The 25,791-nt window shown below is 42.8% G+C and overlaps 1 protein-coding gene across 1 annotated transcript in view; it reads left to right on the top strand.

Annotated features, from left to right (window-relative positions):
- CUNH1orf21 (chromosome unknown C1orf21 homolog) overlaps nt 1–25,791 on the top strand; it is a 140,435-nt gene that overhangs the window by 90,960 nt on the left and 23,684 nt on the right. Inside the window, exon 3 of the mRNA XM_032862650.1 lies at nt 20,145–20,221. Within this exon, the coding sequence (XP_032718541.1) occupies nt 20,145–20,221 (77 nt within the window). The remainder of the gene's footprint in view (nt 1–20,144; nt 20,222–25,791) is intronic.

Here is a 25,791-nt window from a genome sequence, read left to right as displayed (position 1 = left end):
CCCGACCAAGGTCTCCCGAGGGTGGATCACGGTGTGGCATATACAGTGGGGCATATTACAGGTTTTTACATCTGCTTCTAACAGTATGGCCTTCAGCCAAGTCCTTGATCTCTCGAGGCTCTAGTCACTACTGATGTAAAAGAGAGGGGATAGATTAGACCTTTGTTTGTTTGTTTTTAGACCAGACCACCATCTCTAAAGGTGCCTTCCTTGTTCTCAAACAGCCCAGGACATCAGAACAAGTCTCAGGCCGACCTGGTTACTTTTCAGAAGTGTATGTACATACATCCTTATTATTAGTAATAGGTAATACATATTATTAGTAATAGGTAATACATCATGAAGATAAATAATAATATCTAAGCATTATTTGAATATCCACCGTGTTCCAGATGCTTGCATTATCTTCTTAAACCTCACTTCATGGGATACTAGTGCTTTATGAGACACATTGTTTTATTCCCATTTTGCAGAGAAGCTAACTGAGGCTTCAAGGATTTATGTGTAAAATTTACAGACAGTCAGTGACAGAGTCTGGGTATTGAGGATCTGACCATCTCCAGAGAACCAGTTCCCTAGATCTCACCGTGCATCTCTTTTTTTGAACTCCGCTCGGTACTTCCCCAGTGAGAGCCTTATACTCTTTTGAGTTCCCTTGGTTGCTTTCGGTTTTAGTTTGACTTCATTGGCTCCCACTGGGGAGTTACTTTTTTCCCTGTAACGTGGATCGGCATTGGAGTCCTCAAGGAATTGAGCCCTGTATTCCTCTCACAAAGGTCATTTGCTCTGAGTTCTCAGAATCTCCATTTAAAAGCTTCTACGTGTGTGACATTACATTGTTCCAATCCCTGCCCATCTAAACCTGAACAGGAGGTGTTGTGTTTGCCACGGCCACCAGGCCTCCAGATCCCTTTGTTCAGTGGATCGTGTGACACAACAGTTGTCTTCGGAAATTGCCAGACTCTGTAGACTAATAAGTGACTACTGTAACGGATCTTTATACATAAATCTTTTTTCCGTTTAATGTCAATTTAGAGTATATAAAAATAAGGAGAGAACATAAAATAGACCTGATGAAGCGTCAAGAAAATCTTTTAAAAGAAGCCTGGGGGCGGCTAGAGGTGAGAACTCCTTCTCCCTTGTGCTGTGTGTTCTTTAACATTGGGTGAAATGGACGTAACATGAAATTTACTACTTGAACCATTTTTAAGTGGACAGTTCAGTGGTATTAAATACATTCACGTTTTTGTGCAAACATCACCATCATCCATCTCCAGGACTTTTCTCATCTCTCTGTACCCATTAAACACAAACTCCCCATTCTCCACCCTTCTCTACCCCCAGCCATTGGCAATGACCAACTTTCTATCTCCATGAAGCTGACTCCTATAGGTTCTGTAGAAGGTCTAAGCTGACATGATCAGTACTACAATTAAGAGAGGAACAGATGTTATATATTACTGTTACTACCCAGAGGGTTTATGGTGAATATATTTCAAAGGTTTTTAGAGTGAAATAACATATGTTAAGCTCTTTCTCTTTCTTTGAAATAAGTTCAAACCTATTTTTTTTTTAAATCCTGAGGTTCTTGAAATTTTTAAAAGTGATGGTGCCATGAGCTTGGATAGATGCAATCCCTCGTTCTTTTCTCCCATGGGGCCCACGCGTTATTTTAGTGACGGCTACAATAGAAGCTCCCTTCCTTCTTCCCTTTGGTGCCGCCACCCTCCCAAGTTCATTCCTCGGAACCACCTGCCCAGCATCATACTCCGAGTGGGATTAATGTTGCCGAAGAGTGTAGCAGTCCGGTGAGGGAGGACAGACATTCAATCGTTTCTCTTCCTCAGCCTTTTACCGAGTGCCTCCCACTGTCACATACCGCCTACAAACGCAGATCAGACGCTATCACTGTCTCTAAGGGGCTTCCGTTCCAGGAGACCGAAGCCTTTAAAAGGACCTGTGGTGGGTCGCCTGGGTGGCTCAGTGGGTTAAAGCCTCTGCCTTTGGCTCAGGTCATGATCCCAAGGTCCTGGGATCGAGCCCCACGTCAGGCTCTCTGCTCAGCAGGGAACCTGCTTCCCTTCCTCTCTCTCTGCCTGCCTCTCTGCCTATTTGTGATCTCTCTGTCAAATAAATAAATAAATCTTTAAAAAAAAAAATCCTGTGGTAAGAAGACAGAGAGAGGTGGATAAACAGATAAGCTGAGGCACCAGAGCAAGAACAGTGAAGGGGAAGCCGGTTCCACACAGGAGGCTGAGGATGTCAGTCATCATGGTGGCATTTTGGGGTGGGGGGATGCCTTTCTCCACAAGGCTGACAAACTGTACCATGCCACTTTGAGTTGCTTCTACAACTCCTCAGGTTCTAGTCTCTGGAAGGCTTTGGAGCTATTCGGATGATAAAGGAGCAGGGGACCAGGTGGTGTTCATTAATTTGGATAAGAAAGCAGCATTGTCTCTTGACCTTGTCTCATCTCCCTCCGCAGCAGTCATTAAATGGAAGCGTGAGAATTTTGCAGAGCGGGGTTGAAAGTCCTGTGGTACACAGATTAGCTCAAATCTCTTCTTGCCCCACATTTTGTTGGAAGCTGGACTTCCCTCTTCTGTGGAAGGTTAAACCAAAAACAACTCTAATTCATTTCCAGGTTACAGTGTCCTTTCAAAGAAAATCCCTAAAGAGACACCTGCCTGATTTGGAGGAGAAATAATAGAACTCCCTGCAAGACATAATTGTGATAGAAGCTAGTCATGGCCAGGTGAAGCTTTTTTGGCGACTGGGACCAGGGCGACAAAACAGTGAGCTAGGGATGGAGAAGAATCCCATATCATCCACTCAGGAAGAAGTCACCATGCTGTGGAGAGGATGTGACATAGCTGTTTGTCCTAGGAGCTGAGCCGATGGAAGTCAGGAATTTCAGCTCCCTTAACCCAGTTTTTTTTAAAGCATCACGATGACAGGTCAGCCTCGTCCATTTAAAGCATTCCACTGGACTGTAGTTTCCTCTTGACCACATATAAAGGGTATTTATTTAAGGAAAAGGCTGTCAATTATGTAAGGTCCCCTGACTTTGGTCAACAAGGACCAGGTAGAGATGACAAACGAATCGAAAACCAAATCCTTTATGATTTTATAGAGAGAGACACTAGCTTTCGGGGGCGGGTGGAGAAGAGGTTTGATGGATACTGTTTGTCAATTTCCACCGTGCAATTACTCCCACAAGGACTGATTTCAAACTCCCAGCCACTGGCTATCAGAATTCCTGCATATTTAACAACTGGCTCTCCTAGTCAGGGCCGGCTCCAGAGTACCACTGTACATCTGACTGGCCGGTAGAAATAGCCTTTTTTAAAGACTTAAATTGGAGTGTTTGCCAGAGGCGGGAGGGTAGGAGGCACACAACATGGGTGAAGGGGGTCCAGAGGTCCAAACTTCCAGTTACACGATAAATAAGTTATGGGGATGTAAAGTACAGCATGGTGACTGTAGTTAATAATACTATATTACCTATTTGAAACTTGTTAGAAGAGTAGACTCAACAGCAGTTCTCATCACAAGAAAAAAATTTTTTGCAGCTATCTATGGTGTTAAATGTTAACTAGACTTAACTGTGGCGATCATTTTGCGATATATACAAATGTTGAATCATTGTGTTGTACCCCTGAAAACTAATTTAATGTTATGTCAATTCTACCTCAATTTTTTAAAAGATTTTATTTATTTATTTGACAGAGAGAGAGAGCACAAGCAAGGGGAGCAGTAGACAGAGGCAAAAGGAGAAGCAGACTCTGCTGAGCCAGGACCCAGATGCGGGACTCGATCCCAGAACCCCGGCTTAACCGACTGAGCCATCCAGGCGCCCCTCTACCTCAGTTTTTTAAAAATGTAATTTGAATGCCTTTGGCAGGGGTACTCACTGCTGGCTGTCCTTATCAGTCATACCTGGTGCCTCTGCTCCCTGTTGCTCACTCAAGGGGCCATCAGCTAGTCACATGGCTCGCCTGGCTTTAAGTTGCTTTGGTCTGGGAGGTACCGCTGCTGTTTTTCACCAATGGCCGTGGGGTTTGTGCCTGTGTCTTTGAAACTGGGTTTCTTCCAGGCTTCTCGTCTCATCTTCTGTTGTTGAAACACAAAGCAGGTGATAAAAATTATGTGGACTGCTCTTATTCGTACCCTCTTTAATTTATATAGATTTGGGTTTTTTAAGAATGAACAATATTGGGACACCTGGGTGGCTCAGTGGGTTAAGCCTCTGCCTTCGGCTCAGGTCATGATCCCTGGGTGCAGAGATCGAGCCCTGCATCAGACTCCCTGCTCAGAGGGGGGCCTGCTTGTCCCTCTCCCTTTGCCCTCCCCCCCCAACCCCCATTCACGCTTTCTCTCTCCCACTCTCTCTAAAACAAAACAAGACAAAAAGAATGCACAATATTTATTGAAAGAGATGAGATGCCAGTGCATGTTTCCTGCCTGCCTTTGGCCAATAACTCTCTGACCTTGGGCAACTCAGAAAATGTCTCAGAGCCTCCGTATCCTTAATGGTTTCCTTAATGTTCTCATCTGTGAATGCTTGCCTCATGCTGTTGTTGTGAGGCTCAAATAATAAAAAGTTTGAATTATAACAATAACAGCAGTTGCTGACATCTGTTGGGCTCTTACCACACGGCAGGGCCCGTGCGTGGCCATTGGTCTGCGCTAACGTAATGAATGCCCGCAGGCCCTGGTGTGGTGTCTGGCACCTGCCAGGGGTGTTCAGTGAGAGCCATTATATTGACTTGTTACTGTTTTTGCAATTATAAGAACCCACAGTGATAAAGAATCAAAAGCTATGTTTCTCTATTGTCAGATAATCGCAGGGGCGTCAATTACGTACATACCTAACAGCCTCGTATAAGAAACAGATTAAACACAGTTAGATGTGTACTTGAGGAGTTTATCTTCTGGAACAATGACTCTGGGAGACAATAGGGACTTGGGCAAGCACATCAGCATACGTATAAGTTGTTCTGCGATGTTTCACAGCCCTCGGAATGTTTCCTACCAAATGACCGTTGGACAACAGATGGGGCCCTCAACATTGGTGAGATTTCATTTCAAGATTCCCCTTGAGAGATGGGATAAAGTCTCTAATATTTCTATTGAGTTTTATCAGGAAACCTTGAACGGTGGTAAAGGTACCCTTTCCGTTGTATTCACATGAGAAGTTTTCACTGTGTTGTGGTATTTTCCAAAATGCAAGCAGGATTTTTTTTTTTTAAGTCCCTGAGAAAAGTGGCTGCACCTTCTGTATGAATCACATGGGATGGGGCATTCTTGTCCCTTTGAACACAAAGTTTGAGGGAAACATTAGTCTAAAACACCGGCTTTCATCAGGGAGCACTTGAAGGGCTTCCCGAGAGGGGCCTGCTGACAGCATTCGTGTCTGTTTCTAAATGAGGGAAAAAAAAAAATCCCATTCTAATTTAGTAATATTTCTGTGCGTCATCAGAACAGCCTTTTTAACAGTTAACGCTGAAAGAGTAAAGCAGAAAGTGCTGAAGAACACGGAGATCCGCACTCCTAACCTGGGTATTGATGGCTTGGAATAAACACCCAAGACAGCTGCCTTCGGAAATTCAACCGGCGTTGTGTGTCCTCAGGTCGGAAGTAAAGATAATATGCCTTGAAAAACATGAGAAACTCAAAAAGTGGGGGACTGCTGGTGGGAACACTGAGGCCGGGTGCACCTGGGACGTTTACGTTGACGAGACGTGAATGTGGGAAAAAGTAATTTTTCTAAAGTCTTATAATTTTGTACACAATATGTGGTTTTAAATATTTGTGTAGCTGAACTAATATTTATTGTAAGTCCGTCGCCTGAAGGTTTCGACTGCATTCCGGAAGGATGGATGATATATTTAAGCTTGTCAGGACGCGTCTCTGAGGATCTTGTCTTTGGAGGAACGGAGATCGTCCCGTGTTTAGGACCGTGTGGTTCATCAGAGCTCTTAGACCTGGGGTCTAACATGGTCTTCTCTCCATGCCAGCTCTACCCTCCCCCCACCCCCAGGCCTTTGACTCAGGTAGGGAAAGACTGTCACTTCAGGTGAGAGGCAAAGGAGAAGGGAAAGGAGCAAGCTGTCTGTGAAGACGGGTTTGCCTGGTAGGATCTAGAGTGAGAAGAATGGAGAAAATGGGATCAAACATTCAGAAACCACTTTACATAAGGCCGACTCACTAAACTAAAGCTTGTCGTACCGCTGATAAGCCCCTCACTGGAAAGTCTCCTTAAAGAACCTAAAAGAGATGAGAAATGACAGTGGCAGAGAACATAGATCACTGGCTCTTAGCTTTTCTCCCCTGCTTGATTGTCAGGCTGCCCAAGCGGGGCCCAGGCCCAGTAAGGGGTCAGCTCAGAAGTCTTATGGGAGGGTACACCAGCTGTGAAGGCAGATGTGGAAAAAGATGAGTATGGGGGCTTTTCTAGAAAGCTTCTAAAAAGACTGAGGAGGTAAACAAAGACACTCCTGGTTAAACACAACCCATTACAACATTTCTGGATGATTCTGTTTGCAAAGTTTAGAATGAAGATATTTCTAGCAGCCCATTTCCCCCAAAGGAGTGGGGACAGGGGAAGTGGGGGGGAAAATAGTGCTTACCTTTTATTGCCTAAGTACCATATTTTATTTTAAAGAGCTTTTTCAACCCAAATGCTAGTTAGAACCAACCAGTCTTTTCCTAGCCTTGGGCTAAAAGTTACATCAATAATGGAACAAGGCCACATTTGATTATTGACTGTCAACACTGTGTATAGAAATCTGGTGACTGACTCGGCATTGTAAAATTATCCTGCCGTAACAGGATTGACACTTGTATTAGCTAGGAAGCCTGAGGGCACTGTTAAAACATCGACTTCCTTCATTTACACCGACTTCTGGTGGGAGAGGTGGCAGAAGGGTATAGAAGAAAATGTATGGGGAGGGACCTAAATTTAGAATTAGCCCAGACTAATCCTAGAAGTGATGGAGAAATAATCAGAGATAAAATAAATCTATTCTTTAGAACTCCCGTGTGTGAAAACATAAAAGGATCTTTTTAAACCACACCTTTTAAAAAGAGAAATCCATGCAACAGAGAATGTGTATGTTTTGTAAATATGTCCAGTAATATAAAAGAAAAAACTTTTTTCCATGCAGAGAGCTCACAGGCAGAATAAAAGATGGTGGTCTCCTGCCAAGTCGGCACTGAACGAAAGGCAAGCTAATCACTGTTTCCCTGAGATCCTTGAAAATGGCCCTAAGAGGGAAGACTTTCTTGCCTGTTGAGCCACAGGGTTGTAAAGATTGACTCTGGCGTTGCCTCAGGGTCCTGGAAAAAATGAAATCAGGGTGATTAGCGAAGGAGTGAGGGAGTGTTCCTCGTCCACCTGGATCCAGTCAGGCCTGACCTCAGATCCGCTCTTGTGAGGTAAACCAGTATGTCCCAGGCCTTCAGACAGGTGGTCTCTCCATCAGCAGGGCCCTCACCTTCAGCCTTCTCCACGAACGCTGGTTGGGTCACATGGAGACACTATGTGGTAAGGAAAGGGTGTGGTCTCAAAAGGAGTTGCATTCTAATGTATCCATTCAGAAAGACTACATTTTCTCTCTCTCTCTCTCTTTTTTTTAAGATTTTATTTATTTATTTGACAGACAGAGATCACAAGTAGGCAGAGAAGCAGACAGAGAAGGGGGTGGGGGAAGCAGGCCCCCTGCTGAGCAGAGAGGCCCGATGTGGGGCCGATCCCAGGACCCTGGGATCACGACCTGAGCCGAAGGCAGAGGCTTTAATCCATTGAACTACCTGGGCGCCCCTACATTTTCTCTTAATTTCTTCTGACTATTCAGGCCATCTGGGGATAGGCCCTGAAGCTTACATTTCATTCCCATCAAGAAATGCACCTCTGCCCAGCCTCATTTCTGCTTAATAGCTGTGTCACCTTTCCTTTGCTTGCCCAGAAAGATACCTTCCCTTGGAGCTGACTCGCCCATTACACATACATAGCAAAGAAGAAAAAAACAATTTTTTTTTTAAATCAAATTTTGAAATTTGAAATTTCAACCTTTTAATAAGTAACCCCAGATTTCCTTTATTCTCCATTTGCCACTACCATTTCCTTTTGTCAGCTCAGCCGAAAACCTGTCTGTTGTCCCTGACTTAACCTTGTCCTCTTCCAGCCCGGTACATTCAGATGACCTCAGATTTCATCAGTGCTTTTACTTCTCTAAGTATATATATAAGCGCTATGTTTATATATATTTATTTTATTTACAGATATTTGTATTTAAATGATATGTAAGGGCTATATTTAGTATTTGGGGTTTTTTTTTTTTCCTCTGACATTTGTAATTGCTCCCTGAAAGTGGGGATCTCCTTTGCCTTTTTCTTGTCTCCCTCAAAGGAAAGCAAGGTGCTCACCATGCAGTGGGCATTCGGGAATTTTTGTGGCAACTCTCAAATCCATTTCCTCATCCTTATTTCCAGGGTAACTATCTTCTCAACACAAGCTATCGTTTGTGATGCTCTTCCTGCCCAACAGGTAACCCAGTGAAGGAGGTATGACTAACGTCCCCATTTCACATCTAAGGAAACGGAAGCACACAGGTTATGTAATCTACTCAAGGTCACACAAGTAGAAAGTGGAGAGGTTGTGTGACTCCAGAGCCTATAGTCTTGTTATCCACTATGTCCTGCCCCTCTGGTCTTAGGTTGCTTTCATAGATTTTCTGCTAATTTATTGTCACGGCTTCCCCATGGGCTCTCTGCTTCCATCTCTGAAATATTTCGCCAGAAGGTTCATAAACTTCTTCAGTAGTTCCTCCTTGTTTCCGAAGAAAACCCAGTGTCCAAGCATGAGCTCCACCCCTGCCCACCTCACGTCATCTCTCATATGCCCTCCTGGCACCTCAGGCTCTCCCAGGCTCTATATGGTTCCAAGTACTTGTCAAGTTCTCTCCTTTCCCTGTCAGGGTGTACATTCTTCCTCCTTCCAGACCCATCCCTGTCTGGTTCGCTCTCCAGGAAGCTTCCCTGTCCTCCTCCTCTGAGTTAAGTGTCATCTCAAGCGCTTCTACCACACATACGTCTACCGTTTCCAAACATCAGTTCATACTCTCTGATTTTTTAGTGGCTGAGGATGATATCGCCAACTCTCTAGCACAGTCTGGTGCACAAGAACCATTAAACATTGATTTAGTGAAGGATGGACCATTAGGTTTCTCTACTATGGTTTTCCGTAAGTACTTGTCAATCCATGTTTCTTTTCCTATGTACCTTTTCATTGTGGGCCATGGGACTGGTGCGTCCTGATAAGACTGAGTTTTGCAGATGTGAGATGCCGAGTTCTTCACTAAGAAAAGGTAGAGGCAAGAATGACCCCCTCCCCCAAGATGTCCGCATCCTAATTCCTAGAACTTGTCAGTATGGTACCTTACATGGGACTTTGCAGATGTGATTACATTAAGGGTCTTGACATAGAGCAGTTATCCAGGGGGGCCCAGTAGCATCACAAGGATCCTTCTAAGAGGAATGTAGGAGGATCAGATTGGAAAAAGAAGATATAAGAATGGAAGCAGAGCTCAAAGAAGAGAGATGCTAAGCTCTGACTTTGAATATTGAAAAAAGGAGCCTTGAGCAAAGGTGGTTAATTTCTAGAAGCTGGAAAAGTCAAGGAAACATTCTAAAAATCTGTAAGTCAGTGGTAATTTGTTAAGTGGCAGTAGGCAGCCAATATAGATTTGGTACCTTGATATATAATAGCGCTCTAACAAACACCTGTAAATGTGGAGGGGCTTTGGAACTGGGAAGTGGACAGAGACTAGAAGAATTCTGAGAAGCACGGTAGAAAAAGCCTAGCTTGTCTTGAACAGTTAGTAGAAATATGGATATTGGAGAGTCTGCTGGTGAGGTCTCGGAAAAAAAGTTAAGACGTCTTCATAATGAAGAAAACCCGTATCTCTTAGAGAACGTCGGACTTCACAAACATACTGTTGGTAGAAATATGGACGTGAAAGTCACCACTGGTGAGTTTCCAGTTAGAACATGGAGGAAAGGTGACACTTGTCATATGGCAAACACAGTGAATCATGTCCTACAAGGATGTGGAAAGCAGAACCTGCAAACAATGAACTTGAATATTTAGCTGAGAAGATTTCTTAGCAGATTGTTGAAGTCACCACGTAGTTTCTTCTTGCTGCCGATAGTAAAATGGGGGAGCAAAGAGATAAATTGAAGGAAGAATTGTTCATCAAAAAGGAGCCAGGACTTGTTGATTTGGGAAATTCTTAGCCTGTCCAGATTGCAAAAGATGCTAAAACTAGGAGATTTGCTCTCGGGAACACATGCTCTGGAAAGAAGGCCAAGGGTGTGGCTGAACAATCTTATGCTAATCCCTGGAAAAAATTAAAAGGCACGGATGACTCTCTGAGTAAGATGAGGCGTGTATTCCCTCAACCATCCCAGCAGAAGCCAGAAATCGAGATGGGAGCATCTAGGAAATCTCCGTGGAAGGGCCTCCTGGGTAACGAAGTGAAGCCTCATGACATCCACAGGTGGCCCATGGCGATCTTGAGGAGGTGACACCAGCAGAAAGACTGCCAGTTTGAACCGGGAGGGACAGCGAGAGGATGAAATGGAAGAAATGCGTGTCAGGCCCCTGAACTTGTGCAGGCAGGAAACAAGCTGATAAAAGGGCTAAGCTGCAAACATGTCGCTGCCCTTCAAGAAAAAGGAAGAATGACCACAAGGCTGTTGCCTCAGGTCCAGAGATCGGAGTCTTAACCCACAGAGGATGATTCCCAGGCCTTGAAAGCTCATGGAGTTTGCCCAGTTGGATTTTGCAATTGCTTGGAACAAGTCACTCTTTTTTTTTTTTCCTTCCATTTCTTGCTGGTTGAGTAGGAAGGCCTCTACTGTCCTCTTACGCCTCCCCCACCAGTGTATTTTGTGAGCAGGTCCCTTGATTTCTAATTCCACACATTCACAGATGGAGACCAGTTCTGCCCTAGGATGGATTAGACCCAGAACTTCATTCATATCTCATTTATTTAGGTAATGAAGTTTAGGGACTTCCGAGCCGATACGACTTGGCTAATGCTTGAGACTTGGGTTGATGCTGTAGTGGGCTGATTGGGGGTACCTTGAGGTGGACCTGTTTTGTGTGTGGGAGAGTTCTGAATCTTTGGTATGAAGCCAGGCGGACATGGTGGTAGGCCAGAAAAAACCCGCCCCCAGACATGTCCACATCCTAAACCATGGAACCTGTAAATATGGCACCTTACCTGGGAAAAGAGATTTTACAGGTGTGATTAAATCAAGGATCTCGACATGGAGAGAGATTCTTGATTTGAGCCGGCCCAATATAATCCCAAGGATCCTTTCAGGAGGGAGGTAGGAGAATCAGAGTTAGAAAAAGAAGACGTAAGGACAGACCAGAGGTCAGAGAGGAGTGAAGATGCTACAGTACTGCTTTGAAGATGGACCATGAGCCCGCGAGCGTAGGTGCCGTGTAGAAGCCAAGAAAGGCAAGGAAACGGAGTCTATCCTAGACCTCCAGAGGCTGCAGAGGCAGCCCTGCAATTGTTTTCAGACTTCTGGCCTCCGGAAGTATAAGAAAATAAATGTGTGTGGTTTTAAGCCCCTCGTGTGTGTTGACTTGCTACAGGAGCAGAGGAAACTGATGGCGCAGATTTCCTGGGCACTGGCAAATTTGGAATTAAAAAAGAGTTGTGGGTGTGTCCGGTGAGTTCCGGAAGGCTGGAGCCTGATTTTTTGGCTGGCTTCTACAGCACAATGAGTGCGAGAAAAACACCGTGCCTGTAAGAAAAACTGATCATTTAACTTTTTTGTTTTCTGCTTTGACGCAGACAGTTTCTTCAACTTAGATAAACTCGTTGGGATTTCTGTTCATCACAGGGAATGTTTAGCAACTCTGCGTAAATGGTGACTTTTTATTTGCTAAAATATTAAAGACATAATGAGTGATACATTTCTTCATTCTCATATTTTATTAGCTTTGATCAAATATACTTTTGATTTTTCTGACGATGTTTTTACCCACCAGAAAAATCTGTGACAAAGCACGTTTATTTTGTGCTCAAGAGCTCTTAAATGGGGCGCCTGGGTGGCTCAGTGGGTTAAGCCTCTGCCTTCGGCTCAGATCATGATCTCAGGGTCCTGGGATCGAGGCCCGCATCGGGCTCTCTGCTCAGCAGGGAGCCTGCTTCCCCTCTCTGTCTCTGTCTCCCTACTTGTGACCTCTTTTTCTGTCAAATAAATAAATAAAATCATTTTTTAAAAAAGTCTTTAAAAAAAAAAAGAGCTCTTAAATGTGGTCTTTTAGGGAGCACCATCCATTGATAGTTGAATTCCTAAAATCTTTGATCTTGTTATTATGGATGACAGTGAATATGATTGGCATGTCTGTGTGTTTTGTTTTATTTGGTGGTTGGAGAGAAGTGAGAAATGCAAAATTCAAGAAGTGTGTGAGTGTGGGTGTAGGTGTGGACATAGGTGCAGTTTTCTGGGGTATAAACCACAGATTTTGTCTCTGTTTCCCTCTTCATGTGTCCACCTGACACTTAGCCTGATTCACTAACGCTTTTCCCCTACAGTCAGCTAACCACGTGGTTTCAGCTTTGTCTTGAAGACTAAACTCAAATTTTAGCCCAGTCTAAACTTTCAGTATTTTAGTTTCTTCCATATTTGTGCAAATTACACATATTTTAGTTTGAGTAAGGTACTTGACACAGTTGCACATCAGATTATTAAGAAAAAAAGATTTCTGTGATTAACATTAGGTAGTTCTGTGATCAAGAAAACATACTTTAAAAAAAAATGAGCATCGTGACGGTCATTAGGGCTATTCGTAAATATTCCAATGTTGCTCTTTCTAAGCACATACTAGGGTTATATGTTCTCCATTCTCTTGAATTTACGTGTAGTTCTCTGATTTGCTTTGGCCCATAAACACAAGCACTTAACTATTGCTCTGCTGTACCGTCGCCTCCTCTGCTGTGATGATTGTGACAGGAGGTACCAACATGGGGCCTCCATTAGCCTGAGTCCGTGAGGGGTTAGGATGAGCAGAGCCCCGCCTCTAGCTTGTGCAAGACATAAACTTGTATTTTATTGAACCACCGGTATTGGGATTTTTTTTTTTTTTTACTATGGTATGATGTCCCCGGTTCAAAGTGACAAAGCGTCCAGGGCAAAAACTGAATATGGTTCTTCCAGATTAGTTCATTGTCTGGGTGTGTATATAATACTTCTTGGAAAAACTCAGAGATATATTATCTTGTGGAAAACATCCTCGACTTAAAATTCTCCGTGTAATTTGACAACATTATAGAGAGCTTGTTACTTTTAATTACTGACATGCTGGCATAGTGACTTAATGACTTTGTTTTAGATTTGTTGGTACACAACTAAATCTGTTCTAAGCAATTTCTTGCAACTCTGTTTACTTTTTAAAGATTATTTTAAATGTTTACAATCTACCTCAAGGGACAACTGCGCAAGATATATTAGGTCTTTAGAACTGATTTGCCCCCCACCTTAACATTTGCTTGACATAAAATGAGGTACAAGGCTGTATTTTAATTTATAGAAAAAGAATTGCCATAAAGCTGATACTTTCCATGCCAACTTCATTACTACTAAATTCTAACAAAATACTAATAATTCTGACAATTTCCCTGGATAGGTAATTTATAAATGGAAGTATTGAGTTGCTGAAATTATGAAGATATAGGTCGATCCAAGTCAACAGTTGCATCTGGTAGCTTGGGCCTTGTTGTTTGTTAATAACCAGAAATTCTGGTAGAGTGAATATGTCACCATCCTTCAGAAGACAGAAGCTTAAAATTCCTTTATATTTGAAGAAAGTGGTATCTTATCCCACTAATGCCACATGAGAAATGCCATATAAAACATCAAATGAGGTTGTGGAGTTTTTTGTTTTTTGTTTTTTGTTTTTTTTAATTTTATTTATTTATTTGAGAGAGAGAATGAGCTGGGAGAGCAGCAGAGGGAGGGGAGAAGCAGACTCCCGGCTGAGCAGAGAGCCCGATGCGGGGCTTCATCCCTGGACCCCGAGATCACAACCTGAGCCAAAGGCAGATGCTTAACCAGCTGAGCCACCCAGGCACCTCGAGGTTGTTTTCTTAGAGAGTTCATCCTATGGGTTACTCCCTCAAAGCTGGAATGACTACTCGTGTATTTTATAGCTGATGTCTTCCTATTTTAAAGATGTGTGTACCCCCTATCTCCTAATTGTAGTTAAATTATTTACTTTTCTAGTTTTCATGTACTTTCTGAAATGCAGTGGTTAAAATTACACACACACACGCACACACAGTGTGTAGGGGGAACCCCTTGCAAATTCATATTTAGTGCTTTTGTGTCTTTTCTCTGCACTGCTCCCTCACTGGCAGTCCCAGAGGCTAGTCCTCCAACCCCCACTACTTTTCTCTAGGCCTCTAGCTTCCTGCATCCATCCGGCCCCTGGGATTTCTTTATAAGACTGAACTTCCTCCTGTTGGGCCCAGAAAAAGAGATTGAGATTCCTCCCCATGTTTCTAGCCCAGAAAGAGCTCAGGGAGCCTTACGGGGTTACAGCTATCTATCTGCTCAGACTCAGTAGAATGACACAGGCAAAGGAGTGATGGGAGAAAAGAAGTTCCATCCCTCGCCAACGGGGAGGGGGCTTTCTGTCATCTTCCTGAAGGCACAATGCGGCTCCCTTCAAATTCAGGAGTGGTGGGGCGCCTGGCCAGCTCAGTGGGTGACACATTCTGCTCTTGATCTTGCGTTGTGAGTTAGGCCCCACACTGGGTGTAGAGATTACATAAAAATAAAGTCTTTAAAAAAAAAAAAAAGAATTAAAGAGGGGAGGTTTGGGGGAATTTCTTCAAGAAGCTATCAGTTTCTCTTAGGGGTCCTGACTTTCCCTGTGGGAGATGCCACCCAGGGACTGGGGAGCAGCAGCATAAATATGGCTGGTTTGATTTTCTCCATCCTCAGAGAAACTAAGAGAATGGTAAGTCGACTCTAGACACTGACAAGTGTGTTCTGTTCATCAAGAGGGAGAGTTACTCCAAGCAAAGGAGTTATTTGATTTGCTGTTTAAATAAACCTGTCACTACCTGGCTTTAGTTTGATTTCAGCTCAGTTCTGGATCTCGGGTCATGAGTTAAAGCCCTGTGTTGGGCTCCACACTGAGTATGGAACCTACTTAAAATAAAATGAAATACAGATTCCAAGGCCTTGATCCCAGAGACACAGTCTTGGTTAGGGCCTGGGAATCTGTATTTTAACAAACATCCCAGAGGACTCTGATACCAAAATGAATGGATCATGAAAAACACTGCTCTGCAAACTGCTTCCTGGGGGATTGTCCAATGGCTTTGTCTTAGTCCCAGTTGGTTCCAGTTTATTTTAGGTACTAGTTTATAAGTGTCAAATACCAGTAAAATCGGTTTTTCTGCCAAGGAAAATGATATCTTAGTTACTGCTTCCATCATCAACCAGATTCTCTGTTCTATTTCTGGAGCACCCCAGACATGGCATGACTCTTGGCTCTCTCTTGGGTCTTCTCCATCTGAGGCTCCCATTAGCCTCGTCTTGTCAGTCCTTCTTGTTTTCTCTGTGTGTTTGCTTGTTTCTTTGCCCTTTTTTTTTTTAAGCAGGTCTCTGTAAACCTCCCCTTCCCCAACAAACAAACCCAGACAAGAAGTTAAGTGATGTTTATAAGGAAATCTAAAACTGTCTTCTTGAGGCAAGTATAGCTAACTGGTAAGCATGTAAATGCTCCCACGTGGCAAGGTGTTGGGTGTTCTGAGGGACACAAAGAACAAATCCACGTAAATCATATTTTTAAGAATAAATAAAGCCTACATGAGGCACCCTCAAATGGCAATAATTGAAAAGACACTATCAAGTGTTGGCGGGGTTGTGGAGAAACTCGAACCATCCCGCATCCCAAGTGAGAATGTAGAATGGTGCAGCCACTTTGGAAAACAGGTTGGTGATATCTTAAATTGTTAAATATACACTTAGCATATAATCTAGCATTTTCACTTCTAGGAACCTGCCCAAGAGAAATGACAATATGTGTTCACACAAAGACTTAACATATATCTGAGTGTTCCTAGCACCATTATTATAATATCCTAACTTGAAACAACCCAAACGTCCATCAAGTAATGAATGTATGAACAAAATACAATATACCCAATACACTAGAATATTATTTAGTAACTAAAATAGGTGAAATACTGAAAGATGCTACAATATCAATGAACCTCAGAAACATTATGCTAAGTGAAAAGTGCCAGACCCCAAAGGCTATGTGTTCTAAGATTCCATTTTCTATGAATCTATAAAAGGCAAATTTATAGAAACAGAAAGCAGATTTGTGGTTGCCTGGGGCTTACAGAGAGGAGAGAAGACCTGTAAATGGATTAAGGAAACTTTTTAGGATAATAGAACTGTTCAAAAACTGGATTGTGGTAATAATTGTACAGTTGTATAAATTTACTAAAATCACTTCATCATACACTTACAATGGAATTTTATGGAATGTAAATTTTACCTCAATAAAGTGGTTTTTTATTTTTATTTATTTATATATTTATATATTTTTTATTTTTTTTAAATAAAGCATATAGCAAATTAAATAATCAATAGTTCTTTTCTCTGCAAAGGAAATCAAGGAACACTAGTCAAGCTATGGCTGCAAACCTGGGGTCCCTACAACAAACAGTCTTAGGATGCCCTCCAGCTCATTTTCGTGACCATACTAAGAAGCAATTTGCCTTTTTTGCTGTGTTGACATTTGCACTGATGGTGCAAAAACAACGGGGGGATGAAACTGCTGGTGTCCCAGCACAAATCAGGGCAGTGGCACCAAACTTCATAGTCATTGTCTTCACCCCTTCTCCCTTACCCCCTCCCCCGTGCACTTACAGTGGAAGCATACATTCCGTTTTCACTTAAGAATGTCCTGGATGAAACAGTCAATTTTATTTAATTTTATTAAGTCCTGTGCCTTGGGTACAGAGCCTTTTAATAGTCTATGTGATAAAATGGCATTTCTTCTACACACCCAGGTGAGATGGTCATTTCAAGGAAAAGTACTTGTGCAGTTGACTGAGTTGCAGGCTGAAAGAGTGGTCATTTTTATGGAACACCATCTCTACTTTAGGAAAAAATTCCTGACAGACAAATTATGGATATTCAGACTTGGGTATTTGGCAAACATTGTCTCAAGAATAAATGACAAACTGTCACTTCAAAGAAAAAAAAATGGCATGATGTGTTGCTAGTCATAAAATTCAAACATTAAACCAAAATTAGAATTTTGGAAAATTTTGTACCACAATGAGCTTGACAGCTTCTGGCAAGATTTTCCTAGTGAGACTGGTGGTGATTTTAACAAATGGGATTTTTTTTTTCATATTGTACAAAGAAACGTGTCAAAATTTGGAGAATATGGCAAAGAGGTCTTGATCCTATAGTGTTTGAGAACTGCTGGCCTCGTGGCTATATCATGGCTTCTGGGGCCATTATGCTTCTGTCCAAATCCTGCCACTATCACTTACCACCTGTGTGGTCTCAGGTAAAAGCCTCAGCCTTCTCATCCATACAATGGGAATAAAAATGGTACCTATCTCAGAAAGACATTGTGGACATAAGAATGAGCTAATGTATGTAAATATTTGTGAACATTAAAATGAGTTCCTATATAGAAATCACTTAGAATAGGGCCTGACTTATATAGTAAGCTGTTATTGTGATCTTGGCGAGTGGTAATTTGTAAAAACAAATACGTCATACAAACATAATCAATAGAAATCTCTCTGTAATTATATATACTTCCTTATTTCTTTTTTTTAACTGGGAAATCTGAAGCTGACATTCCCTCCCCGTGCCACTACCACATCTTCGGTCCTCCCAATTCCTGGCAGTGCGCGCCTGTGCGCATGCGTAGAGGGATGGCTTGTCCTGGGCCCGAGCACCACCACCTCCCTTAACTACTGAGCCCCGTTGTTTGGGGTTTCCTTCTCTTCCTAGCAACCACGCACAGTGTTTTTAAGGAAGATGCGGTGAGGCAATGTAATTGTGAAGATTACCGTTTAATACATTGACTGTAAACGATACAATTGTGTGTCGTTTACAGTCGTAAAATTAGAGGCCTCATTCCTACCTCAGCAATGTTTTACAATTACAGTGTCAATCAATCAATAACAAAATTACAATGTATCATTTAGGCTCAGCGTTTGGGAATTTATGTGAATAGAGAAAAGGCACAAGGCTCTGTCCTGGATCCATTTTCGGTGATTAATCCAAGCAGACAGGAAGTTTCGGGGGAAAAAAAAGGACTAACTCGGAACCTCCCTCCGCAGTCCTTTAGGGAGACTACGTTGAAGCTATTTTTATCTCTCATGAAAAGAAGCTCATCATCTGTTGACCTTGTTCATTCGTGCCACCAGTATACAATGGGTAACTCCCATGAGTGTCAGGCCCCAGCAAGGCACGGAGGCCCTGCTGGTAAAGAAGGGACTGGGCCTTGCCCTCCCGGAGCTGCTTTGTGAAAGCTGAGGTAGTTCATCTGTTGTTCCCCAGCTGTGTCAGCAGAAGGAACAGTATACATTTTATGCCTTTTAAAAGTGTATGAAAATACTCTCTTCAGTTTAGCGTGAGGCAAAGAAGGTAGGATAGAATCGTAAGGATTGTTTCTTTTCCTGGAAGATCACAAACAAAAAATTACCCTGTATTTTGAAGTCCTGACGTTCTACAGATAAGCTCACCTAAGAGCATGTGAATCATCAGAGGTTCACTGATTTAAATGGCTTCTGCTGTCCTGAGAGAAATAGGAACTCTCGAAAAAGGTCTTTCGGGGCCCATCTGTTTTAGGTGCCATCACTCTGCATGTGGTAAGAGCAGTGGGTTGGCCCACAGGAGCCTTTATTTGTTGCCCTCGCCTGGGTCTTTAATTATTGCTACATGTCAGGTTCCTTGAGTGGATACAGTCACCTGTTATAAATAGGTTTAGAATAGTCTGTCCTTTCATTTCAGGGGTTGTTTTCCTAGAAAATTACAAAGCATCCTGAATATTTTTTAAAGATATCTTATAAATATAGAGCAGCACTGTTATTGAGAGAGTATACCCATATATATGCTTGCAGTTTTTTTAAAGATTTTATTTATTTATTTGAGAGAGCCAAGCAGCGGGTGGGGGGGGGTGCAGAGGGAGAATCAGACCCCCCACTGAGCAGAGAGTCCGATGCGGGGCTCGATCCCAGGACCCCGAGATCATGATCTGAGCCAAAGGCAAACACTTAACTGACTGAGCCACCCAAGCGTCCCAATATACTTGCACTTTAAGATTTGAAAGTGTTTCTTTCCTGTGAAGCTGGTAAACTGGGAATAAGAAATCAGATCAGATTAAAAGCCAAAGAAGTGCTTCCTGAGTGTAAATTAGTATTGAATGTTATGAATTCAGTTGAATTCAGTCTCAGTGTTTGTTATGGGTGGAATCAATTAATGTTAATGTTCTTGTCTCTGTCACTGCCAGGGCCTCGTGCAAACTTTCATGTCTCCCTAACCACAGTTGACTAAAAAAACCAAAATGAACTAAAGGGGGTGCCTGGGTGGCTCAGTGGGTTAAAGCTCAGGTTAAGATGTCAGGGTCCTGGGATCAAGCCCCGCATGGGGCTCTCTGCTCAGTGGGGAGCCTGCTTCCCTCTCTCTCTGCCTGCCTCTCTGCCTACTTGTGATCTCTGTCTGTCAAATAAATAAAATCTTTTTTTAAAAATGCACTAAAGTCTGTTAACCTGAGCACATAAACAATGTCTATAATTACAGTACTGCTCTCTTTGGGACTAGAATCTTCTGTTCCTTGGTTCTCTTACTATTTTTTCCTAAAAACACCTAAACATCAAATATTAGTTGCACATAATTTTCTAAAAATAGTTATGGCTGTTGTAAGGCTAACCCGTTTTTTCCTGACAGTGTTCCCTGTTAAAATGCTGGGCAGTTTCACCATACAGCGTGACCTCTTTGCAGGGATTTTTGTCCTTGGGAATGCTGATTCTCACCTTGTCTTTTACATGTGTGTTTATGTTTTTCAGGAAAAAAGTGCCAGTTCAAATGTAAGACTTAAAACTAATAAAGAGATTCCAGGATTAGTTCATCAACCCAGAGCAAAGTAAGTTCTAGTTCCTATTTTTCCTTATGTTGTTTTTAAAACTATTCATGTCTTCAGAGTGAGCTCAGTTTTGCCTGCCAGGTAACCAGGACATATTGTAAAGCTTCATTGAATTGAAACAGTGTGGTTTGGTCAAATGGAACAGCATGGGGAGTCCCAAAACAGACCCGCAGTAAATGACAGCACTGACATTTCAGATCAGTTAGAAGAAAATAAAGCAGAATATCTTTATGACCATGGGGTAGGAGCATTTTGAGTAAGTCAGAAAAGATATAGAACTTAAGAAAAATGATTCATTAATATGACTGCATTAAAGTTAATTAAAGTTAAAATTTACTGTGGGAGCATAAAAGGAAATGGTGGAATATATCTATATATTTAGTTATATTATATTAGCATATAAGCGACAAGAGTTGGGTTTCAGAATATGTAAACTTCCCCTATAAATCAGTAAGTACAAAACAGAGCTCATAGAAAAGGAGGCTGAAGATGAGAACAACCATTTCACTACAGAGGAAACTTGAAGAGCTAATCATGTCTCGGGAAATACCATTTTATACCACAAGATTGGCAAAAATTTAGTAGAAGTCTGACAGTGCAGATGGTTGACCAGGATGTTGAACAATAGGAACCCTTCACCCCAGTGGAAGCATAAACCGGTACAATTACTTTGGAAAACAATTTGTATTTTCTAATAAAATCGTGCCTGGACATACCTTGCCCTCCAGCAACTCCCCTCTCAGGCGTGTAGCCTAGAAAATCCTCACGCACGTGCGTAGTAGACCAGTCCATAGCAGGATTGTTTCCATGAGCTCCTAAGGCTCTTGAACATCCTTGAACAAAACCTGAACATCCTTTAGAAATATAATGTATGACCAAAAACTGAGGCGTATTCTTAGGACAGGAGTTGTACATATCGGTGAAAATGGAAAACCTATGACTGTACATATGAAGATGGCGGACTGCCACAAAGGTAAGATTGTGTGCTGAAGGAAGTAGTAGCACCTGCCTGCGTGTAGTTTCACTTACATAAAGTTCACAAACAGGCAGAACGAGTTAGTAGGTAATATAAATTTGTGATAAAACAAAAAGACAGGCAAGGAAATGAAAAGGCATTAAACTAAAAAGAGTGGTTCTTTCTCACTGGATGGAAGACAATGGAACCAGGGGTTCTGTTTCTTAACCTGAGTGGTGATTACACGGGTGTTCCTTTCATTGTTATTACTTAAGACTGTACAAATAACATTGTATGTTTTCCATGGGTTATGCATTGCACGATTAAAAAGTTAAGGAGAATAATGAGTATTTTTCTAGATTGTTCTAGAACTGAACCTCTCTTGGCAATAAAACGCCCTTTGTGTGGCTTTGAAGCTGTCTCCCCTTTCCTTCAAAGTGGCTCTGTTTTCCCGAGGCTACAAATCTCTTTTGTGGTGTTGCACCTAAATAAGAACAAATTCTGAGGGTGCCAATTACATTAGTGCAGCTGGTGGTCACGCCCGCCCCCAAAATAAACCTGTTACGTCGATGCAATAGTAGTTCCATAAATCCAGGTCATAAGCAGAAAAAAGTTGTGTTACGTCTGGTTCTTCCCAGGAAATGGAGACAAAAATAGCTGAGGTCAAAGTAGTCACTTTCCCCTGGCTCAGTGTCTCTGGTGGTGCTGTAGGTGGCTAGGACTCTACCAGTGGTGAATGAGCTCAGGGATTTAATTGTTTACTTTCAAAGAAAACTGCGGCATTTTAAAATCCACTTACCATTTACACTGACAGTGGGATGATAAAACCGATTTTTGCACCCTTAGGGACCCATTATGCCGTAATGACAACCTACCCCCCACCCCAACCCGGCCACGTCCACTTTTATCTACTCTAATTTTTAAAAAAAAAGATTTTATTTATTTATTTGACAGACAGAGATCACAAGTAGGCAGAGAGGCAGGCGGGGGGGGGGGGAGCAGACTCCCCGCTGAGCAGAGAGCCCCATGTGGGGCTCGATCCCAGGACCCTGAGATCATGACCTGAGCCGTAGGCAGAGGCTTTAACCCACTGAACCACCCAGGAGCCCCTATCTACCCTAATTTTATCTGTCTTTGAGGGACAACAGGAATCTGACGATAGAACAAGTCATCTTTTCATCTAAGCCATTCGATATATGCTTTTTTTTTTTTAAAGATTTTATTTATTTATGTCAGAGAGAGAGAGCACGAACAGGAGGAGCAGTAGGCAGAGGCAGAGGGAGAAGCAGACTCCCCACTGAGCGGGGAGCCTGATGTAGGGCTCGATCCCAGGACCCTGGGATCATGACCTGAGCTGAAGGCAGACGCTTAACCAACTGAGCCACCCAGGCACCCCCCGATATATGCTATTTTTAAATGTCTCCCTTATCTCTGAGTTCTAAGGAGAGGCTGCATTAAGGAGAATTTCTTCCTTCCTTTGGTGTAAATACTTCCGGAATTCACACGCACTAAAGCAGCATGCTTTGCAGACTGGCCTGTACTGAGGCTTTCAGAGAAGTTGATTAAACTGGTTCATGTGTTTACATTAAAATTAGGAAGAAAATCCTCTGTTTTGTGTGTGTGTGTGTGTGTGTGTGTGTGTTAAACTATGAGTCAGAACCTTGGGTTACTGGAATTCCACTACAGAATCTTCCTGTAAGGCCATGAGGGGTGAGTGGTATTTTCCTTCTTACTGACACAGAAGATAGGGAAACTCTCATTTATTCTGCAGTGTAGAAAACAAGGTAACGAGTTTCTTTCCCCCAGAAGTGGAAGAGCAATCCCATATGTGGTGACAGGGGATTTATTAATAATAAAGGAGACAGGTAATAAAAGGCAGACGATCTTCACGCTTTCATTTGCTGTAATGTGCAGAGCACATTCTTACTTTGTGATCTCAGGCCAGTGACCTAATGTCATTGGGCTTCCGTTTTCTCCAATTAAAAGGAAAGAGAAAAGTCTTCTTCCTAAATGGAACAATGTGTGCCCGGTGCCTATCACAGTGTCTGCTGCTTGGTAAGAAGGCCTTAACAGTTAGGGGCGCCTGGGTGGCTCAGTCGGTTAAGCGTCTGCCTTCAGCTCAGGTCATGATCCCGGGGTCCTGGCATGGAGTCCGAGCCCCACGTCCGGTTCTCTGCTCAGTGGGGTGTCTGCTTCTCTCTCTCCCTCTGCCTGCTGCTTCCCCTGCTTGTGCTCTCTCTCTGTCACATAAATAAAACATTTAAAAAAAAATGCATTAACTGTTAGAAATAGCCCAAATGCCCTTTAACAGGAAATTGGGTAAATAACCTCACCACCTTCTCACAGTGGAATATTAGCCATGAGAACAGATGCACGGCCACAGCACACAGTGCTGGATGGCGCCGAGCAACGTAATACCTGAAGAAAAGACTAGGTCCTGAAAGATGGCGCAGAGCATGACACACTCCTCGTAAAGTCGAAAACAACCGGATAAATCATCTGCTTTATAAAGCACATATGCAGTAAAGCCTATAAAAGGGGTGGGGGGGATCTTGGTTTCCTGGTGGGGAAACACGCCTCGGTGGGAAGTAAGGTAGCTCTAGGTTGTTGTCAAGGTCCTAGCGCTTGTTTTTTGTTTTAGTTTCATAGATGCTTATTATACTATTTAAAAAAAATAAATTTGACTCAATAGAAGTGAGCCCTGCATGAACTGCCAGCAAAGGTGTGTCGTGATTTGGGGATTAGGGTGAAGCCACTTTCCCCAAGGACCCATTGAGCAATGGTGACGATAGTTATGAAAGAAAGAACTGTGTTCAAGCCAAGATTTGCCAGGAACGCCCTGAGTGATTGCATTTTATTTTTGCAGGTGAAGTATTAGGGAGTCAGGACCTTGCCTTCTGATACTTTGGTGGCTTAGGTTTTTATTATCGGAAACTTTTTTTTTAAAGTCACTAAAAAATGAAAGCTGTACCCCTTTCAGCGTTCAAGCTCATATTGCCCACCTGTTTCGTTCCTTTGATTATTTGTCATTAAAATTCCATATGAGGGGGCACCTGGGTGGCTCAGTGGGTTAAAGCCTCTGCCTTCGGCTCAGGTCATGATCTCAGGGTCCTGAGATCGAGCCCCATATCAGGCTCTCTGCTCAGCAGGGAGCCTGCTTCTCCCTCTCTCTTTCTGCCTGCTGTTCTACCTACTTGATATCTCTCTCTCTGTGTCAACTAAATAAATAAAATCTTTTTTAAAAAAAGATTCCATATGACTGTCATCCCCCGTCTCACAAAGCTAAGGAATCACAGCGGGAAGAGCCTTTGGATGATTCAGGGTTAACTCACAAGAGCTCTTCCAGCACCAACCGGGGACACAGGAAGTGCTGGGGGAGGAGGGAGCATTGTGATTTCCCCGGCTGAGTTCATTAGAGAGAAATAGGAATTACTGAGACTGTTAAGTCTTATCAGTTAAATCAAGTACCAACATACAGGCTTTTGTAAAAGATTTTTAGATATAATTAATCTTAGCATCAAATAGTCATACTTTATAAACTGAATCGTAAACAATTTAGTTATCCATTTCTGTTATCTTGAGGAAAGGTAGAAAGGCCAGTGGGCCTTTTTCCTCCCTCACCACGTACAGTCACCAAAGTGTGCATCAGAAAGGGTTTCAGGATGGAGTTGTTACCTATGGACTGCTTCTCACAACGCAGTTGGGACTCTTGAAGGTAAAAACTAATATTAATGACATTGTGTTGATAGAGCTTCTACATAAGAAGAGAACATCCGTGTTTCTCTAGGCAGGAGTCCGTGCAGGTGGGGTAATTTATTTACCCACCCCTCCCACCCCCCCGCAGAGTAACAGTGCTGCCTCTGTCCCTGTTGAAGGGACTTCAGGGCTTGTCTGTGAAACAAATCCACAGAGAACAGAGAGGGAGGAGCGGATGTTTGCGGGTTTTGCCATCCTGAAGATGGCGTGCGGGCGGCAAGGGCCTCATGTGGGCCTTTGTGCCATCTGCCACACTTCCGGGGATGCTGGAGCTTATCGGAAAGCGCTCATTTGGTGCATCAGGATTTGATAATAAATAAGTCAACTTTCCATTAGTCTTTTCTGGCTAACACAGTCCACATGCTGTCTGTGGCAAGATCGTGAATCCGTCTGGCGGAAGACACGACTTGGTAGGTTTTGAAATGAGACAGAGGCGGGCAGGGACGTTCTGATGCTCTTACCCAAAGCCAAAGCAGTCAGCATGTCTGTGTTGTGTGGTGTGATGGTGGAGATGCACTGACTGAAAGCCATTTGCCTCGGTTTGGTTAGAATTGTTTCTCAGAGGGCACACATGAGAAAGAACGTGGTTGAGTGGGCTTCCCAGCCGTAGGACCCTCTGCCCCTGGAGTGAGGGTGCTGTTTGGTTTAGGATTCAGGCGGGATCGCAGATACGCTGTCTTGTCTAATGAACTCTGGGTTACATGGCTTTTGTTCGGTTTGCTTTAATCAAGGAATGCTTTTTAAAAAAAAAATGGTTAGAAAGTATGTAGTTAAACTACACAAAACTGGAAGTACTGAGATGTTTGCGCTAGCTCACTGTATATGCATCTTAAGGTCTTCACCGTTACCTTTGGTGTCA

The sequence above is a fragment of the Lontra canadensis genome, unplaced genomic scaffold, assembly GCF_010015895.1.
Source record: "Lontra canadensis isolate GAN:19392208 unplaced genomic scaffold, GSC_riverotter_1.0 scaffold24, whole genome shotgun sequence".
Taxonomy (NCBI): Eukaryota; Metazoa; Chordata; class Mammalia; order Carnivora; family Mustelidae; genus Lontra; species Lontra canadensis.
This window is presented reverse-complemented; position numbering and strand designations above follow the sequence as displayed.